General features: G+C 37.9%; 2 protein-coding genes across 3 annotated transcripts; both read right to left on the bottom strand.

Annotated features, from left to right (window-relative positions):
* Positions 1-6,070: 6,070 nt before the first annotated feature.
* On the bottom strand, positions 6,071-7,014 carry LOC149214999 (putative clathrin assembly protein At5g57200). Its single transcript, XM_089389585.1, has one exon. The coding sequence runs from the start codon at positions 7,001-7,003 to the stop codon at positions 6,071-6,073; it is 933 nt and encodes a 310-aa protein (XP_089245711.1). The 5' UTR covers positions 7,004-7,014.
* Positions 7,015-7,821: 807 nt separating this feature from the next.
* Positions 7,822-12,966, bottom strand: LOC149215000 (TMV resistance protein N-like). Of its 2 annotated transcripts, none has more exons than XM_089392485.1 (5): positions 12,009-12,966; positions 10,316-11,414; positions 9,837-10,199; positions 8,380-9,738; positions 7,822-7,953 (listed from the first exon to the last, which is right to left on the bottom strand). In XM_089392485.1, exons 1-4 carry the CDS (start codon positions 12,572-12,574, stop codon positions 8,398-8,400), a joined length of 3,369 nt encoding a protein of 1,122 aa, XP_089248611.1. In that variant the 5' UTR covers positions 12,575-12,966; the 3' UTR covers positions 7,822-7,953; positions 8,380-8,397. The 2 variants fall into 2 exon arrangements, with proteins under 2 accessions (XP_089248611.1, XP_089248610.1); XM_089392484.1 differs by having other exon boundaries at positions 7,842-7,958.
* Positions 12,967-21,780: the final 8,814 nt, after the last annotated feature.

Raw genomic sequence — 21,780 nt, forward strand, 5'->3', positions numbered from 1 at the left:
CCCACAGAGCCTGGTATGGCTGAAAGGGAGGAGCGCCCACGTCATGCGGATTATTTCATGTGGCTTAAGTCAGGAGGTACAACACCAACAAATTTCAAATTTCAGCCCGCCAGACTTTGCCCCGACCACCACCCTCGAGAGCCAGGACTCCCAACGCTCTTAAAATGCCTTAGAAGGCCACCCACTGCACCCCAGCCATTGCCTTGCCACCTGATGGGAACCCTGGCACGAGGTTGAGTAGCAGGAGAAGGAAAAGTCGGGGAGAACACGCCCCAGGCCGACGCTACCCAAGAAGCTCTGCACAGACCACACTAGGATGTTGACGACCTTGTGTATTCCACGAGGACGACTCTAGTGTCACTGTTGCCCACCAAAGCACCAGTCTCACCAAATTCCAGGCCAAGCTTCAGAAATGGGGAATTCCACCCAGAGACACTGCCACTCTCAACTATACCTCCTGCGATACCATCTTCGGGCTCCCCTCTCAACCCAGCCACTCAAACATGTTAAAAACCATAGAAAACCGAAATAACAATTTCCCTCATTTACCAACATCCACACAATGCAGGCACAGTAAAGCCCGGGATATCTTGGGAAAAAAACTCTACTGAATTCACCATACCAAAGTCAAAGAGGAATATCGAATACCACCCTCCGGCGCTGGAGGTCCTCTGTTGTCGCTTATGCTTACGCGCATGATACCACCCAGGATCCCAACACCAAACCAAGACACAAATGCAAATGCCAACCTTCCTCGCCATCCCGCTCGTTAACCTTGCACCACCCCCGTTCTCTAAGACGAAACGAAGTCTCACATGATTGCAATAAACTCTTCCAGTACACCTCCCGTTGCGTCAGTTGAGATGAGGGGATCAAGAGGCCAATCCTCCGCCGGTAAGCCATCTGTTGTCATTCATGGGACTCAATTGCCATGTGCTCCAAGGTTCTCACCCCATTGGAAAATTAGTCATATGTTGTTTTAGAATATAAATTTTTTTTAATTATTATATTAATATAATTTGTCCAAATTTAATAGAGATTTAAGTCAGCTTTCCATAATCCAAAACATTTTAAGATTTAAATTTATATACCATAAAAAAAACTCATTTTAAATAACAAAAAATTATAATTTAACTAAAAATTATTTTACTAAATTTTAGCTAAACAATTTTAAATCCTATAATTAATAAATAACTACAAAAATTAATACTATTTAACATCACACCAACAAAAATTAATACTATTTAACATCACACCAACCTTGAAAGTCAAATGAAACCACATTTTCTTTAGCACGTGACCAATCTACACTGTCATAAAAGATAGAGGATACGATTTTTTTTTGTCAAACCTCCACTTATTTAACATTATGCTACATCTGTGATGTGATATTGAACGCCATTTCCTTCCACACATGACCAATCTACACTGTCATGGAAATTGTCGTCGTGTCTTCTGGTGCGCGTCAGCAGTGATACCAGCAGTGATACCATCAGATGTTGTTGAATACCACTATTATTTTAGTGATAATGTTAATTTCATTTTTTGTTTTCTGAATACCGGTAGAGGTAAGACAGCCCACGGGATTTTTTTTCACAGTGTAAAGATTTAAATTGCGAAAACTATTAAATTAGTCATTTGACAGCAAGAGCTAACCAGTCATATATTGGGTATTAAATGCCCAATGTAGGCTGGCCCATCTATGTATGTCATGAGGCGCATCTATGTAACTCCGGCGACCACCTTTGCCTTTCCGGCATCACCATGCGGGACCCACCATGCGCGAGCCCGGGCCCAAAACGAAAACGACCTCACGCCAAAACACATTCGACTCCGGTTCGAAAATACTCTGCAACCCCCCTGGACGAAGCTCATTCGACTCCGGTTCGAAAATACTCTGCAACCCCCCTGGACGAAGCTCTGTTAGCGGCCAGTTCAAATCAAAGGTTCTCGGAATGATATAAGAAGCTCTGTTAGCGGCCAGTTCAAATCAAAGGTTCTCGGAATGATATAAGAAAGCTATCATAATGGCGTATTTAAACTTGTTACCAAACATCGAACGATTCTGCAATCAAAGCGGGTTATTTTCCAGTTCATGCAGCTCCGAGAAGTTCAGGAAGGAGGTGGCTGAGAGCACCGGAGATGGATTCGCAATGGAAGAAAGCTGTTGGGGTTCTTAAGGACGTTGTTTCCATGGGGTTCGCCAAGCTTATACTCCCAGCTTTAAGCTTATACTTCACTATTAACAGAGCTGCTCACTGGTGAAGTGACGAGTTCAGGGGACGAGTAACAGAGCTGCTCACTGGTAGAAATTTTAAAGATTTGACACTGTATTTCATTATTGATTTAACCGAGCAGACTTTTAATTATTTCACCGTTTATTTCATAACAGAGTTGCTCACTCCTCGAAATCTAAATCTAAACCTAAACCTCATGAGTTTTGGGCCCGTGCCATGTCCTAACCTCATGAGTCCAGTAACTATGCTTCAAACCCTGCTTCCGTTCAATGATCTTGTCAAATCTATCATGTTTGTATCTTTGCACGTGAAAGAGGAAATCTGGGCCTAACAGGAACTGAAAGAAGTCAGATAATTACATTTTGCTTTAACCAAGATTCTCAAAATCATGTGAAATCTGTTCTGAAAATGGCAAGAAACTTTCTTGTTAGAATTTGTGAAGTATCTTAGCCAATGCTCACTACACCCTCTAATGAAATTATATGTCAATACTGGTGTACCATATTGCGATTAGGCTTGGATTGTTTTTACATGCAAGGGTGAAGTCCAAGTAGGTTGCTTTGCAAGTGTGAGATTTCAGGTATAAGAAACAGAGATCATGTTAAGTAACTTTGATTTAGTATTCAGCACACAGATAAAATAAGTACTGCTGTCACACCAATTTGAATTTATGCATCTGTTATGCCTCTAATGAATAAGAGGGAGTTATATAACCGATATTGTGTGTGTGTTGTGTCTCACATAACATTATGTTGAACAATATGAAATACCTAACAGACCAGCATCACAAGGCATAATGTATTCTTATTTCAGAAATGGATACAAGAGTGAAATAGTTCCAGCTATGAGGTATACCATCCCTAAACAAATCTGCCATCAAGATTCATCTTGGGTCACAAAAGAGAAAAAGCTTTGGTCTCTCTGAGGAAAGAATGGTTTCCAGAACCCCTCTTATCTCATTATTTAGAGGAACTAACTCAGGCTTTTGAAACACAGGATTGACAATTTTATTATCCAATGATCCAGGGTTCAAATGTCCTATTAATTAATATGTGCTCTTGAAAATGATTGTCAACAGAAAATGAGGAGAGTAGCATTCATATAAAGAATTCTGAATCTAACAAGTATCAAACAAAATATTGTCACAAGAGGTATCACCTGAAAACATAGAAAAATAAAGAGTTTCACTAGCGTTCTTTCAAACAGTTTCAGTGCACTTTCATTACAAAACTGACACGAGGTTTAGTGAGTGATAACACAACTTACAGGTGATTTTAAAACTTAGACATAACCTGTTAGAGTACTTTGATTTCTTGTGCCATTAAATGCAAGACAATTCACATAATTTTAGATGACATAGCAACATTCCAAACTTAGGATGTGCCTCTTGTGTAAGAGGTCGGTATATAATAGGTTTTAACTTGCCTTTCCTTACGGTGGTTTTGCTGTCTACCTCACAATTCAGGCTCCCAAAACAGTCACAAGCATTTAGATGAGCAGCTGCCACATGTAAAGGAAAGGATTCTTTGAAATCTTTCATTAAACAAAAGTCATGTCATAGTGAAACCTGTCTTGCTGGCACTAGAAAGGGACATACCAGTTCTTCATATAATTGCTCTTCAAAGGCCTTCAAATGTTCTATATTGAAGGCTGCACACACATACAAGATCTGTTTATTCACATTTCATTGGCATGCCAAACTATCACCAGATACAATACACTTTCACAAATATTATAATTGCTCCTCAAAGGCCTTCAAATGTTCTATATTGAAGGTTGCACACACATACAAGATCTGTTTATTCACATTTCACTGGCATGCCAAACTATCACCAGATACAATGCACTTTCGCAAATATATGGGTGCTGGCTATGATTATAGACATACTAGAAAAATGACTATGAGCAGGTCTGACTAGTACTAGTGCTCTGTACCCCCCCATGTACTGTGGCCTCTAGATTAAAACTTAAAACAGGAAAATAAGCTTTACCTACAGAAGAAACATACAAATGAACTCCAGAAATAGACATACAAAACTCAATAAAAAATTATAAATCAAGCACTAGTAAGATTAAATATGTAATCAAAAAGACAGTAACCTTAACACATTGTTGCCTTCAGAATCAGATAACTGTGCATCAACAAAAACTAATAAAACAATGAATCTACCAATTGAAACTTGAAGGTAAAAATTAAAGCTGAACATACAGATCAACCCTTGGATCCTATGCAGCAACCTGCACAGACCTTTGCTCCACATTAATTAGAGCAGTGCACTTTTGTGCACTTTCATGCACTGTAAATCTAATGAATAAGAAATGACTATAAAAAGGCATTGGTGAGGTGTATTAACCAGCTTCACTTTTTGAAGCCTAACTATAAAATTGTGAGTGCAATGCCTGTACTTAAAAATATAGAATAGAAACTAGAACTGGAATCTACACATTAATCATACAATTCATCCTTGAACTAAATTTGTAGTACAAAGATGACTGATATTCAGCTCTTAGACTTTTCTCCGCAAAAAACTATGAAACATTGCACTTTTGCATATATTATAATTGATCTTCAAAGGCCATCATATGTTCTATATTGAAGGCTGCACACACATACAAGATCTGTTTATTCGCATTTCATTGGCATGCCAAACTATCACCAGATACAATGCACTTTCGCAAATATATGGGTGCTGGCTATGATTATAGACATACTAGAAAAATGACTATGAGCAGGTCTGACCAGCACTAGTGCTCTGTATGCCTTGGGTTTCTTTAGAAGTTGTATGCCAATAATTTTGATAACGACAAGGAATGATGATTGGTATTGCCATTCTGTCCATGATTTTGATATGATCCAAATTGCAGTGCCTAAGCCTAATTGCATGACAATGAAGATTTTGAGTCTAATTGCAGTAGTCAAATTGTGATTGCAACACTCTCCTTTGCCATGGTGTCTAGAATTCACTAACTATACATATATGAGTGTCAAGGAGAATTAAGTCGACCTGTGCAAGTTCAAGAGTGAAACAACTATAATTGAATGTTTCAATCTCATTCTTCATATTGGCTCGGAGTCTTTGTCCTAATTTTGTTGAAGACTGGACATGGAAGTTTGCACATTTATCAGTGGTCTAATTACAATAACTTCTACAACAATCATTTCAATCAAGAATGGATCCCTGTGTAATGAACTAGATTCAAATCTGGCATATACTTATGACAATGATAAGATCAGTATTTCTGGTTTGGGAATTCGGTCCTTGAAAGTGAGTTCAATTTGAAGAAATAATATGGCACAAGTATGTTAAGAAATGTCAAGTTCTCATGTACAAATCATTGAAGCTTCAAATAATCATTAATGGCATGTCTGTGTAGTCCAATGTGTCGGTAAGTGAAAAGGCAGTGTTGAATGTGTGAATTGCATTAAGCTTACATCCTGATGCAGTTCATCACGGACTGGCATAATCAAGACGAGCAACAGAGAGTGGAATAACTTACCTTCAGTTTTGAGAAGAATCTGTCTCATACAATAACTTACCTTACAGAGAGTGGAAGTGTAGGGGATTTAAAAGGGCATGATTTTGACGGTTAAATGTTGTTTCATCTGCGCCAAGAAAAGAAGGAACTACAGAAAATTGAAGTGCAGGATATTAAAAAATGTATGCAGTGCATTCCTAACAACCAGTTTTTCAAAATCTGCCAGGCAATTTTTGCAAATGATTTCCAACTGGCAATGGGAAATTAGCTGTATTCTTTGATATATGTATGTCGAGCGGGTCATCTATGGGAAATTAGCTGTATTCTTTGACTGATTTCCAACTGGCAATGGGAAATTAGCTGTATTCTTTGACATTGGCAGGTGTATGATCCGCACATTTTATAAGGTAGTTCTCCATTTTAGGCAATATTGACTCTGAAGGTTTCACTACAGGGGGCAAGTCAATGTTGTTGCATTGTGAAACCATTCTACAATTATCATAAAACTCTGAAAGTCTGTCACAATGTTCATAAAATCGTTTACAAATATTGATTAGCCTTATAACTTTATATTTGGCCATGCCAGCCATAAAGGAATCTACCAGCTTGTGTATAAAATGGTTAATTGTCCCATAGATATTTCGGCTTTCCTTGACTAGCAAATCGAGGGCATACTGAATTAGTGGGTTCCCCACCACGTGGCTTCCCTGCGGTGTGCAATTTAAGAGGCAGCCCATGAGTTGTTGCAGAGATGGCAAGCTTAAGAAAATGTAATTCACATCCAAATCAGTTGTTCTCTGATGGAGACACTCAGACAGAATGTTGGTCTTGAAAATCCTGCTGCATCGCAGTCTCTGGTCGAGGTAAGCTGAGTATTTACGGACCCACAGAGAGCAATCGGATGCCAGGGGGCTGGAGCCATCGTGGAACTGTAGCGACGTGATGGCGAGTACTGTTGCATGAGAGGAGCGCTGCATCTCCTCTTCTTCAATAAAAATGGAATCTCTCATCAATCGATGAATGAGTGCCAGCGTCTTCACAGCGACCATCCAGTCTTTTGTTCGCCACAAACGTTCTTCAATCGCATGTTTCAGTCGTGATCGTGAGCGAGCAGAGTTTGTTGCAGACAAGGCAGCGAGGACATGTTTTTCGTTGGGAGGGCTGCAATTGTGTTGAGTAGCTTTCACAACTGCTACGTCAATGAAACCCAGAGGGTTGTTCAGCTTGGCGAACCCCATGGAAACAACGTCCTTAAGAACCCCAACAGCTTTCTTCCATTGCGAATCCATCTCCGGTGCTCTCAGCCACCTTCTTCCTGAACTTCTCGGAGCTGCATGAACTGGAAAATAACCCGCTTTGATTGCAGAATCGTTCGATGTTTGGTAACAAGTTTAAATACGCCATTATGATAGCTTTCTTATATCATTCCGAGAACCTTTGATTGAACTGGCCGCTAACAGAGCTTCGTCCAGGCGGGTTGCAGAGTATTTTCGAACCGGAGTCGAATGCGTTTTGGCGCGAGGTCGTTTTCGTTTTGGGCCCGGGCTCGTGCATGGTGGGTCCCGCATGGTGTTGCCGGAAAGGCAAAGGTGGCAGCCGGAGTTACATGGATAACATTAAGTATTTAATACCCAATGTATGGCTGGTTAGCTCTTGCCTCATTTGACTAATGAGTCTGTTTTGAAATTCTAACTTTAATACCACCCAAAATCAATAGAATTGTTTTTGGTAAGATTTACCATTTTCCAATGCAGCTCACAATATACTTTTCGTCTGTTTTAAAATTGCCCAACCCTGCCACAGCACAAAGCCAACTACCATTTTTGCAGTGCATTGAATATGCACTCAGAGTGTAACCTTCATTCTCTGCCATTGGCCGTTTTGACTATAAATTCAACCTGCTTCTTAAAAGGATTAAGATATAATGTTCAGAATCAATTGATATTAAAGAAAATATAAACCATCCAAATACTATTTCACTTCAGAAAGAAGTCTTTTTAACTATTTTATGTTTTGGTTCCTTTTTACACATTCAAATAAGATTTGAGTGATAATACAATGGCCAACAATTTCTTCTTAAACAGGAAAACTATTCTTTCATACAAAATTGAACACTCATACAGAGATGAATCGAATTATTTAAAGGAATAAAATAATTATTACTGTTCATATAAACTGGCCGGTTTACTCTTCAGTAGTTCCTCATCTCTTAAGAGTCTAGCGGTCCTTTCTTAATGCACTGTCCTGCAAATAAAGATATAATCTGGTCAATTCACACTGACAGAGGTCTGCAGGAATATCAAATGATTATAGAATGTTATACTCAACTTACTTACAATCTGTTTTCAAGATTTTAATGATATTATATACTGTTTTTTATAAGCAAAGAGATTGTCCAAAGTGAAACTACCTTTCTGTAATAATTACATATCATAACAACATTTCCCAGACCCCCATAAGTAAAAATATCTTTAAATACAATTAATCATATTTATAAATATAATTAATAAAGATATTTAATAAATTATAACAAATTATATAAAAATAATATTACAATACAATCCATAACAGTCTGCATGAAATATAATCAGTATTGGACTTGGCAATTAAAAGTTGCTTCTTTCAAATGGATTCCATGTAAAAATGTTTCAGGGAAATCCCCTACCAATAAATCATTGTTAAATTAGTTATCTTTGCCATCTTTGTTTTCAACATTAAATCCTTGCTTGAGTCGTATCTGCAACTGCTCCAACGCTCCATTAACCCACTTTAATTTGGGACACCCTGCAATATACAGCTTCTTCAATGACATTATGTGTTCCACACCAAAAAGCTCTTGTATCTCATGACATTTACGAACACGTATTTCTCTGAGCTTTGTGAGCTTCTCCAGGCCTTCTATGCTCTTTATCTCGTCACAGCCTACAACCCACAACTGCTTTAAAGATACCAAGGGTTCAAAACTCGGCAGGTCTTTCACTTTATCACATTGAATCATTTCGAGAAACTCAAGCTTTCCCAAACCAGTAAAACAGCTTATTTGCCTCAATTCTGAACAAGACTGTAAAGTCAGAGTTTGAAGATTAGGGCAAATGCCCACCGGAAAGCCTGCCTCCAATATTTTTGTCCCTGACATCCATAGCTCCCGAAGACCAAACATGCAATTGTCATCGTCATCGGTGGATGACAATTTATCCAACTGTCTTTCCCCTGTTTCTCCTTCAACCCTTCTGAATGGAAGTTCCAGCAACGGACATTTATCTACACTTAAAATCTCCAGAGACTTCATCTTAGCGAAATCTTGTGGTAAGTATTCTATCCCACATTTCCATAATTTCAACTTTTTCAACGGACTCGACGGTCCAAATGATTCTGGCAGGCGTGTCAGTTTCCGTGAACCGGTGACTGACAAATCATTCAAGCTCTTAAGATAACCGAGGCAAGGTGGCAGCTCTTCCAACAAATTCTCTGTGAACAAATCTCCTCCTAATGTCATAACTCTCAAGTTGCAGAGTTCGCCCATACCTCCGGGCAATTCTTTTAAGTCTGTTCCCTCCAGTAATAATTCTCCCAAGTGTCGTTGTCGTGCAACTTGGGATGGCAATTCTTTCACCTTCTTACATGATGAAAGATTCAAGAATTCCAGAGTGGTAATGTTTCCAAGTGCTCTATTGGAAATGGTCAAATTGGAGCAATTGCGGAACGATAGATGTTTGAGTCGACTTAAATACCCAAAACTATCCGGAAGCTTTTGCAAGCTGGAAGCACTTGCCAAATCGATGTGCTCGAGAGTTGTAAGCTTTCCGAAGGAATCAGGCAGCGACATCATTTTCTCACACCCTTTTAACTCCAGGTATTTCAAGGAGCGAAGGTAGCAAAATTCTTCAGGCAAACTTTCCAGTGTGATGCCGTGGAAATATGGACGACAGATGATAATCTTTTCCAGATGTTTCAGCTGCCCTATGGACTTGGGAAAGGCTGAAAGAGGAGCGATGATATTTAGCTCACGCAACTTCAGAGGCGCCTGCAATGTTCAGATTTGAGCTATCAAAAAGATGTAATTGAAAATTTTCGCTTACAGATGGAATTTGCAATGAAATTAAGAAAGATCAATAAACATACCTGAGATTGACGTTTCCACAATATCTCCAATTGCCCCCCGGCTATTTCTAAAACTTTCAAATTCTCCATCGGGATCCAGGAAGGCAGACAAGAATATGGACAATCATACCATCTGAGCCATATGAGATTAGGTGACCGTGCCCTCCTCATTATGGTTTCTAAATAACCAGCTTCAGTTGTAACAAGTTGCAAATTCAGAATACCACCACGACCAAAATTATTGAATAGATGCCTCAAACAGTTCCCCAATACCTCATCACTCCATCTTCTATACCATGGCATTTCTGAACTCCTCGTGGTGAGCGTATCGTAAAAACGATCTGCTCGATTAATCGTCTTGATTCCGTGAACTTCAGTTGTTACCTGTTAATTGATCAAAAGTAAAAATCGCACACATCTATCTTTATCTTCAATTTCAAGAAAACTAAAAGTTCGTTTTAAAGCCAAAGACAAAGGTTTTAACAGATTCAAGCACTTACAGATGACGATTGCTCCAACCAGTCATCAATGGTGTTTGTCGTGTAAGACCATAGACGGAGGGGCATGGATACGTCCTGCGCAATATTTCTTCCTAGATCTCTCATGTGATCATGCATTTTTATTATTTTTATCTTATTTCCATGATCCACCTCCATTAGACACTTGTCTTCTAGATTTTGAAGTCCCACCACACCCCATAATTTTATAGCCAAATCTTTGTCTTCTCCTATGAAATAACAAGCAATATCTAAGAATAATCGTTGTTCCTCCCCATGGAGTTTGTCATAACTGATTCTAAGCCTTTGCTGTATTTCCACAGGTAATGTCTTGTGAAGTTGATCCAATAGCTCCTGCCAGTACCTTCTGTCATTTCTTCCGCAAACAAGCGCTCCGAATACCTTCAATGATAATGGCAAGCCATCACACGCCTTTACAAACAGATCTACCAAATCTTCAAATTCTGGTGGTGGGAGTGAGTGATAAAAGGCATATGAGCAGAAGAGTTCTTTGGAGTGTCGTGTATTCAGTCCCCCTAAATTATAAATTGACGACCCTAACATTCCTGAGCTTTTGAGGACATGCTTGTCCCTGGAGGTAACCAAAATCAAGCTTTGGGGACTAAGGATATGCTTAATTGGCAATAGCACATCCAGCTGATCGGCACTATCTACATCGTCTAGAACGATAAGAGCGTGACAAGATGAGAGATGCCTTTTAAGTATCCCTATACCCTGGGCAGTACTGTCAATTTTGATATCCATACCTTTCAAGTCCTTAATAAGCTGGCTCTGCACAGAGTTTAGAGACATTCTAGCTGCCTTTTCTCTAACATCAAATATAAAGGAGGATTTATTGTAACAAGATCCCATGCAGTTGAAAATTTCTTTGGCCAGTGTCGTTTTGCCTACCCCGCCCACACCAACTATTCCAACAATTTCGGTTTTCACCCGCTCCTCCTCATGCTGCGATAGCACTGCTTTTTCAAACTCCTGCAACTTTTCGCCCAAACCAGTTGGATATTTAGCAACATCCAATGGTGTTCTTGGAACCGTTTTCAAAACTTTTTGCAACACTTTATCCAAGAGTTCGCCCTCGTCCCTGAATAATTGTAATTGAGAGAAAAATAAGCAGTGAGAAACGTCTGAGTATCATGCATCTAATATCATTCCGACATAATTGAAAACTAACGCGGACAAGTAAAAAACAAGGAGATGAGGAGAATCCGGCAACTGGTAAGCTATTTTTATCACATTGCATTTGATCAGAATCAGAATCAGAATCGCAAAGGATCTCCAAAAGAGGAATCGCTTATGAACAGGGTGTATTGACCGATGCTCCGAGTCCGATGCTTATGAACGGGGTGTATTGACCGATGCTGGATACTTCAATCATTTTTAGGAGCGGAAATGGGACAGTTGATCTTTTGGGCGAACTCTGCTGTAGTATTTTTTTGTTGTTGTTTGTCAAATGTTTTTTTGTAAGGATATAATGATACTGGTTATATAAGTGATAAAAAAAATGATTATAGGAATAATTTAGACATTTATGTAACAGATATCAGATATAGGAAAATTGATAAAAATCTACAAATCATCTCATAAATTATGTACACTCTTTTGTTTTTACTCTCCTGTTTTTATTAATAAAAGGATAGCTTTTCTTCTTCTGAAAAAAGAAAGAAAAGATGCTCACCCATTAAAAGCTTTCAGATCAAAGCCGCTTATATCCGCCACATCAGAAAGAGCGTTTCTCCATTTTTGGATAGTATCCGAGTCGTAACGTCTTTTGCTTTCCCCGGTTCGAGGGTCGAATGTTGTTTTCTCTTGGTGCTTTTGCAGTGCTTCAGCGAACTCTCCATCCTCACCAGTGTGCCGGACCACAGAAGGTTTCACGTTGAGAAAAACGGGAAGGATGGTAGCCCCTGACTCTTTCATGAGGACGAGTTCATCGAGGCACCAACTGGATTGTGCATAATTCTTGGAAAATATAGCAATGTGGACAGAGGCTACTCGAATAGCATGGTCTATTTGAGAAAAAATACACTGACCCTCCTCCAATTCGGGCTTGTCCAGAAAAACTCTTAATCCATGGTCACGAAGGCATCTGTAGAGATGACTGGCGAAAGTGTTCTTAACATCCGGCCCACGATGGTTTATGAACACATCGTAATCGGAATAAGAAGTCGAGGCACACCAGGAGGCAGTGGAGGAGGAAGAAGCAGCCAAATCGGAAAGGGGACCTGTTGTTAGAGATGCCATTGTTATTGGTATAATATAGATAATGGATGGACTGATAGGCCGAATAATAACAACGATGCAACTTAGCGCAGGAAACTGCAAGCAAGAATGCGCCTTATAAAGATGAAATCGACGCGCTTATGTTAGCGCTTGAGGTGAGTGTTCAGCAATAGGCATTAAGCTGTGAGGATGACAAACAGATGTGTTGGACACACAGAACTTGCTCCAAACTTGTATGTTGGATATGGGATATGATTTCATTGTGCAGATGACCAGATCCCGATTCCAGAAAAGTTCAGCAGTTTGGGATTAGGGCTTTAAGACTAACGTAACGTGGTTTGGTTGGGTTGTGGTATAAAGAGAACGAATTTGGAATTTCAAGACCAAACACTAACCGATTTGACCCGAGTCTAATTCCATCTGCAAAGTGATTTTTAAGCCTAGGGTTATCTAACATAAATCGATCTATGGTCCAAATAAACTGTATTCTACAAAAATCCATGGGTTATCTAACATAAAATCCATGGTCCAAATAAAGATGTCTGGAGATTCGTTAATTTCTATATATATTTCTTTTATTCTCCTCTACCATTTTTCATTACATCACCGGGTGGTGCCATTCCAAATTTTCTCAATGCGTCCAAGGGGTACATTTTCATTCAAAGCCAACCACAATTTTTCCATACTTCACAGGGTACCATTCCATTGGACACTAAACACATTGTGTCAATGCTACATGAATCAATCCTTCTCAGTGGGCAATTTGGTAATAACTAACCACCACATAAATCAAAATCATGTAAAATCTATGCTTAAAAGTAATGACGAAAATGCGAGTGAGAAATTGATTTCCAAATTCGAGCTTCATAGAATTCAAAACTAAAATGTCAAATATATCAAATATGTCAAGTGCCAACATTAATTGGCAAGTGATTTTGAAAGGTAGATGCCTTGAAATGAAATGGGTGGGGTCGCATAAATAACCATTCCACTTCGTTCACACATTATATTATAATGACAAACCTACCTCACAACTAAAAGTGAACGAAATTACTATGTAAGGCAATAAGAGGCAATGAAATTTTAATCACGAATTGACTTTAGATCTAAATTGACCACCCCATTTGTATATGAAGTCATGATCACCTCCATATAAAGTCATCAAATATTATTTTATGGAGATAGGAAGTCATGATGACTTTCACATGAAGTCACTATGTTACGATAAAAAAATTATACGATTAGATATTATTTTGCTGAGAATGTGATAGCAATGAAATTTAAATTATAAATTTGGGAAAATTTAAACTTTAAATTCGTAGTTATTTCATCCCATATAAAGTTGTAATGTTATAATCAAAAGTTATTTTTATAAAATTGTAATTTTATAATCAAAATTTATTTTATGGAGAATATGGTTATATGTTGTAATTCACAATTGACGACTTCATCCTATATAAAATTCTGATGTTGTGATAAAAATTATACAATTTTAATATTTTAATAAAAAATATTTTATAAAAAATGTGATTATATGTTGTTGTTTACATTTTTTTGTTCTCAATATGGAGGAGGTTATGAATATTAAATTACTAGAGGTCTTAGAATTTAGATCATCCAAAGTCTTGAAGTACTTAAATTGACCACAACACTCTTACATAAAGTCGCAATGTTATTATTCAAAAACTATTTCATAGAAAATGTGATTATACATTGTCATTTAGATTTTCATTCCAATTAGCATGAATAGAAAGAATGGACGAAAATATTTCATTCCAATTAACATGAAAAGAGGGAATGAATTTTAAAGTATGATTTCTAGAAGACTTGAGATTTACATCATTCAAGATCATGAAACATCTAGAGAAGGGTGGTAATACCAATTTACCTATAAGCTTAAGTCCTAAAAATGCTTGCATTTTGGCAAGTTTATCTAGTAATTAAGGTTTTCCCTTAAATTTGTTCACCTCCACCCAATACCAAAAATTACTCCTCTTTAAGCTACTATCCAATCTAACTCTATATCTCAACAAACAAACAAAAGTTGATTAAAAATCTACCAATTGTAAGTTGTTATAGGAGGCACATTATACAAGCTATTTATCTTAATTTATTTATTTTTTTCACAATATAATTATCTTAAAATAAATTAAAACATTTAAAATATATAAAAATAAAATTCCATATCAATAATTGGAAATTATAATTTTCAACATTTTTTTTTAAATTTAAAATAAAATTCAAAATATAATAAAATTAAGCAATAGTTTACTAGTCATATGTTAGTTTAGAGCTAGAGTTTTTTTTTTTTCATGTATAATTTGTCCAGAATTTGATAATAATTTTAGTGAGCTCTCCATAACCCATAACTTTTTAAGATTTAGATTTGAATTTATATATACAATGGAAAACTCATTTTAAATAACAAAAAGTCATAATTTAACCAAAAATTGTTTTACCAAATTTTCATTAAATATTTCTAAACCATACAATTAGTAAATAACTCCAAAAATTATTGCATAATTAAATATCTTCGACTATGTAACATAACACCCACCTTGAAAGTGATATGAAACCACATTTGCTTTAGCACGTGACCAATCTACACTGTCATAAAAGATACAAAGGATATGGAAGAAAAAAATTGTCAAACCTCTACTTATTTAACATTATGCAACGTGTGTGATGTGATATGGAACCACATTTCCTTTCATACATGACTAATCTACACTTTCGTAAAGGTCTCGTGGATGTGGAAATTTTTTTCGACATCTTCTAATGCTCCATAGTCGTGCGTGTCAACAATGATACCATCTGAGGTGACAATTTTTAATTTAATTATCAATATTTATTAGGTGAATGATAGAGATTTAACCTCCACATATTATTCTGGAATATTCAGAGTAGTATACACAAATCAATCTTGAATTTGGGTGTCAATCGAGGCATATCCACCTGTCGATGCCTAGAGTAATTAGCCACTCCACCTGGCATCCCTCTTATCTACGTTACCTCCCATGTCATCACCCTTCCATAAATCATGTCCTCTCCCTTGTATCCATCGTTCAGAACCATTGGGCTCCTCCTACATGTTTTAATGCATGTCATGTATGTTAAATGGTGCATCCCTTCCCTCTTTTTGGTAGTCCCACAACAAGTCTCTTCCTACATTTTCCCTTGTCTGGTTCTTGCAAGCTCTATGACCCCTACCAATCTCCATGACCTCCATTTACCTATAATGCTTTGTGAATGCGACAACATGCAGCATGGTGGCCATGTATAGGGACGAGGACGACCTCCTACTATACTAGAGGAAAATGTTGAATTGGATTTCATTCAAAGCCATGTCCCTGATAACATTCGACACCAGGTGGTCGAGATGGAAGCAAAGGTGGTAAGTCGTGGGGGGCAGCGCTACGTCTAGTCTTTGGGCTCTTCGTAATCCTCCTTACCCTAAAACATGATCATGCCTCTACTACAATATGTAATGTTGATGTTAACGCTCACTCCAATTGTTATGAAACCAGCTCAAGAGAAGATAGAAAAGATAGATCAACGCCTTATAATTCAGCCTCTTCGAGGGGGCAACCTCCTTTACATTACATAAATGAACAATTCTTGGATGATTCAAATGACAAAACCTCCTTTCTATATATAGGAGTCTAAGGAGTCACAATATAATCCAGCCGACCTAACAATAATAATATAAAGCCACAAAAATAACAATAGAGGGATTCTATGGGGCACAGAAATAACAATATGGGGGTAATAGGGGCACAACAATATAAATAAGGGGTATAACTACAATAGTAATGGGGTAATCACTAGTATTATAGGGACCCAACATGCCCCTCTCCTTCAAAAAAGTGTTGTCCTCAACGCTTGAGTAGTTCTGGATACTTCTGCATAAAATTCTCATCCTCCCATGTGGAATCTTCAACGGATAAGTTCTTCCACTTGATAAGATACTCTAAAATTGATCGATTTCGTAGCTGTCGAGTTCTTGTTTCTGTGACTGCTTCCGGTTCCAATATAATTTTTCCTTCCTCGTCAAGTTCTGGCAATATTGTTTGAATTGAGAGCTTGTCGCCTATAACCTTCTTTAAACATGAAACATGGAAAACTGGGTGCAATCGAGAAGCTGCAGGAAGCTCCAATTTGTATGCCATAGTACCAATCTTTTGCAACACCTTGTACGGACCATAATACTTTGGTGATAATTTATTATCCTTCTTAGCTTGCTTTAGGGACATTTGCTTATATGGTTGTAGCCGTAGGAATACCCAATCACCTACATCAAAACTTCTTTCACTGCGATGTTGATCTGCCTGTTGTTTCATTCTATTTTGTGCCAACACGAGGTTATCCTTTAAGAGTTGGAGGACTTGTTGTTGATGTTCGATGTGATGTTCCACTGCCTGAACCTTAGAATTTTCTCTTAAATATGATGTGATGGATGGTGGTTGATACCCATAAAGTGCCATAAATGGGGTCATTTTTGTTGTTGTATGGAAGGAAGTGTTATACCACCATTCAGCCAGAGGCAACCATTTGACCCATTGTGTCTGTTTATCAGATACAAAGCAACGAAGATATCCTTCCAAACATTTGTTTACTATCTCAGTTTTCCCATCAGATTGAGGATGATAAGATGAGCTATGAGCTAACTGAGTACCAAGACAAGAAAATAATTCTGTCCAAAAATTTCCAGTGAAAATGGGATCTCTGTCACTTACAATAATCTTTGGGTTTCCATGTAGCTTTTGAATTGTTTCCATAAATGCAGTAGAAACTGTACTGGCTTTAAATGGATGTGATAATGCACAAAAGTGTGCATACTTGGTAAGTCTGTCAACTACCACCATGATGACACTCTTTCCCTCAGACTTGGGTAAACCTGTGATAAAATCCATTGAAACCTCCTCCCAACGTTGGCTTGGAATGGATAAAGGTTGTAATAGACCCGGTGTCTTAATTGTTTCAACTTTATTTTGTTGGCAAACCAAACATTCCGCCACAAACTTTTGAATATCTGATTTAAGGCCATCCCAAAAAAATTCCTTCTTAACCCTGTGGTAAGTTTTTAAAAATCCTGAGTGCCCTCCTAAGGGAGAAGTGTGCAATTCCATAAGAATCTTTTGTTTTAGCTGGGAATTCTTACAGAGGTATAAGCGATCTTTGTACCATAACGAATCATTTTGCCAGCTAAATGTATCAGAAGTACTGGAATCTTGTTGTAGCTTTCGAATAAGTGCCCACACTTCTTCGTCATTCTTCCATTCCTCCCTTGCTTCGTTTATCCAATCTGGTTGGATAATAGAAATGGCACACAACAATGCTTCCACATCCTCATCCTTTCTTGAGAGTGCATCTGCCACCACATTTTGCTTCCCTTTTTTGTAGATGATTTCAAAGTCATAACCCAACATCTTTGTGACCCACTTTTGTTGCTCTTCAGAGGATAATCTTTGTTCTAAAAAGTATTTAAGGCTATCATGATCCGTTTTTACCTTGAAGTGTCTTCCCATTAGGTAGGGTCGCCATTTCTTAAGTGCATGGAGTATTGCCAACATTTCCTTCTCATAAATAGCTTTGCTTAAAAACTTTCCCTTGATTGGACGACTTTCAAAAGCAATGGGTCTTTCATCTTGCATTAGAACAGCACCAATTCCATTTCCTGAAGCATCACATTCCACAATAAAGGTTTTTGTGAAGTCCGGTGTAGCTAAGACCGGTGCTTGGCACATTGCCTCTTTAAGATGTTCAAAGGCCTTTGTTGCTTCCGGAGTCCATGAAAATGAATCTTTCTTCAATAATGTTGTTAGAGGTGCTGCTATTCTCCCATAATTCTTAACAAACTTGCGATAATACCCTGTCAACCCAAGAAATCCTCGCAGATGCTTTATGGATGTGGGGATTTTCCATTCCTTAATGGCTTTAATTTTGCTAGGGTCTACCTTAACTCCTTCATGAGATACAATATGACCCAAATATTCCACCTCCTGGACTCCAAAGAAACATTTGGATCTTTTTGCATATAATTGTTTCTCCTCCAATAGTTGTAGCACCCTGTCAACATGTTCAACATGATCCTTCCAAGACTTGTTGTAGATTAGTATATCATCAAAAAATACTAACACAAATTTTCTAAGGAATGGTTTGAAAATTGAATTCATCAAACCTTGAAATGTTGAAGGTGCATTGGTAAGGCCAAAAGGCATGACCAAAAATTCATAATGACCCTCATGAGTTCTAAATGCCGTTTTCGGAATGTCTTCAATCTTCATTCTGATTTGATGATATCCCGAACGAAGATCCAACTTGGTGAAGTAAATTGATCCATGCAATTCATCCAGTAATTCATCAATGACAGGAATGGGGAACTTATCTTTAATAGTGAGCTTGTTGAGCTCCCTATAATCTGGACACATGCGCCATGATCCATCCTTCTTGTGCACCAATACTACTGGAGCTGAGAAAGAACTTTGACTCGGTTGAATTATACCAGCCTCTAGCATTTCTGCAACCATACGTTCAATTTCACTTTTTTGGACATAGGGATATCTGTACGGCCTGATGTTTGGAGGAACACTTCCTGGAATCAGATGAATAGCATGATCATGATCACGCATAGGTGGGAGACCTTTGGGAGTCTCAAATACCTTGGAATGATTGTCCAGGACTTTTTGGAGATCTGGAGAAATAGATGATTCCAATGTGGAAACATCTAGCGAACATAATTGTGCAATTACACCTCTTTGCTCCTTTTTTAGAAGCTTTGTCATGCCATTAGAGCTGATTATCTTTCCTGGTTTCCCTGCAATACCCCTTAATTCAACTTCCTTTCCTTCCGTAGAAAATTTGATGAAAAGTTCTTGAAAATTAAAAGCTATTGTACCCAAGGATTGTAGCCATTGGACTCCTAGTACAACATCAGCACCTCCCATTGGAATGGAAAGCATTGGGCTAGTCAATACATATTCTCCCATGGATAGCTTGATATTATGGCACTTTCCAGAGCAATTTATTGTTCCTCCATTTGCAATCATCACTTGACACTCTGGTGCTGGATATAGGAAGCAATTCAATTCTTTTGCTACCCTACAATGAATAAAATTGTGGGTGCTTCCTGAATCAATCAACACTATTACCTTTTTCTTCTTGATTTGTCCTTCTATCTTGATGGTTTGAGGAGTGGTAATTCCCGCCAATGCATTACAAGATATGGTCGGATTTATTTGTTCTTCATCTAGGCTTTGTTCCTGGAGTATATCCTCTTCTTTTGACCTTTCTTGCTCCTTTTCTTCTTCCTCTTCACAATCTATGTAGAATAATTTCTTCTCAGCACACTTATGACCTTTTGTGTATTTGCTATCACAACTGTAACAAAGCCCTTTTGCTCTTTTTTCTTCCAATTGTTGTGGTGTCAACCTTGTAGGTTGTGGAAGACTAGGGGCAACAACACTTCCGTCTTTATAGTTGTGAGTGGTATGCTTCCTAGTTGCCATAATTTTGCTTTCCATTTTTCTTGCTAACCTGAATGCCTTCTCTAATGAATCAGGTTCCCAAAGGCGAACATCATGTTGGATATTATCCTTTAAAGACCCTATGAACACATCAATCCTATGCTCCTCTGGAATATCTTTTACCCTTATGTTCAATTTTTGGAACTCCTCAATGTGCTCCATTATTGAACCCTTTTGTTTGAGACTTATCAATTGGCTAAAAAAAGTGTTGCTTTTTGTATCCTCATAATGTGCTATCAATTCTTCCGTAAAAATTGCCCAAGTGATAAATTGTTTACGAGAACAAAGCCATTGATACCATACAAACTGATTTGGTTCCAAATATACAGTTGCCATACGTACCTTTTGTGTGTTTTGCACATTATTGAGATCGAAGAATTGCTCCATCTGTAATATCCATGTGGCGGGATCCTTGCCATCAAACTTCCTCATATCGATTTTTGGAATATGGTGATTCTTCGATCCAACATTAGCGTCTATGGAATCATGATTAACATTTCTTTTGTTCTCATCATGAGTTTCCTTTACTACCTTTTCACCATTAGTAAGTATTTCTTGTAGAAAATTTGTCAAATCTGTCTTCAAATCTGCCATGCCTGTCTTCAAATTTGTGTTCAAATCTATCTTCAAATTGTCCATCTTAGCTTCCATGCCATTCATCTTAGCTTCCATGCCATTTATCTTAGCTTCTGTTAACTTTTGTGAGCGTGACATTTGTTGCACTTGTTCTTGTAATTTTGATATATCATGTAGCATTTCTTCCTCTTCTTCATGAGTCATGCTAGAGCTTTCAGGTTCCTTACTAGGTGTTTGCATTTTCTTTCCTCGGGGCATCAATTACCGATAATAATGCTCTTCTATGCCCTTTGAATTCCTTCAAAATAAATTTTCAAACTAAGCTTAAGCAAAAATTTAAAAAATCTACACACCTTTTTTCACTTTGTAGGAGCTTGATATTGCCTCTGATGTATCTCTGTACTTTCCAATCATCTAGTTCTGAATTTGTGACCTGTAGTAGCCCCCTGTGTCCTCTTTCCAATGCCACAAGTTTGATCCAAATTGGATTCTCCAAGGAAGAGTTATGCACAATCTCCCAAGATGACCTGATTATAGACCTTTCAGAAGAGCGAAGTTGAATGAAGTGCCACGTATACAATTTTCGATATTTGGTTCTGAAACAAATATACAAGAAACTACAGTCCGTCCTCTTTCTGTACCTTCTTACGAAATTTCAATCTGATTCCCAGAGAGAAAGTTATGACGATTTTCCCCAGGTCACCTGTTTTGAATGTAATTCAGGAGTCTGCAAAAAGACCAACTTCCTCAGATCATATCTCCGCAAATATCACGCCAAAAGCTCTGAAATTCGGACCCAAGGTTCAACGCGATTTCTTCTCAAATGGGTTTTTTTTGCGACTTCTGAAACGTCACAGAAAAAAATTTATAGCGAAAATTCCACGATGACCTGTTTGGAGCAGCGAAACCCTAGAATCCAAAGCTCTGATACCAAATGTTATGAAACCAGCTCAAGAAAAGATAGAAAAGATAGATCAACGCCTTAGAATTCAGCCTCTTCGAGGGGGCAACCTCCTTTACATTACATAAATGAACAATTCTTGGATGATTCAAATGACAAAACCTCCTTTCTATATATAGGAGTCTAAGGAGTCACAATATAATCCAGCCGACCTAACAATAATA

The sequence above is a fragment of the Pinus tabuliformis genome, chromosome 1_1 (genome assembly GCF_031772625.1).
Source record: "Pinus tabuliformis cultivar Carrire ecotype Pingquan chromosome 1_1, CPIR1, whole genome shotgun sequence".
NCBI lineage: Eukaryota > Viridiplantae > Streptophyta > Pinopsida > Pinales > Pinaceae > Pinus > Pinus tabuliformis.

Coding starts and splice junctions, on each gene's coding strand:
- LOC149214999 (XM_089389585.1), bottom strand. CDS start 7,003: ATGGATTCGCAATGGAAGAAAGCTGTTGGGGTTCTTAAGGACGTTGTT.
- LOC149215000 (XM_089392485.1), bottom strand. CDS start 12,574: ATGGCATCTCTAACAACAGGTCCCCTTTCCGATTTGGCTGCTTCTTCC. Junction 10,200..10,315: donor GGTTGGAGCAATCGTCATCT/GTAAGTGCTTGA, acceptor ATCAATTAACAG/GTAACAACTGAAGTTCACGG. Junction 9,739..9,836: donor TGTGGAAACGTCAATCTCAG/GTATGTTTATTG, acceptor TGAACATTGCAG/GCGCCTCTGAAGTTGCGTGA.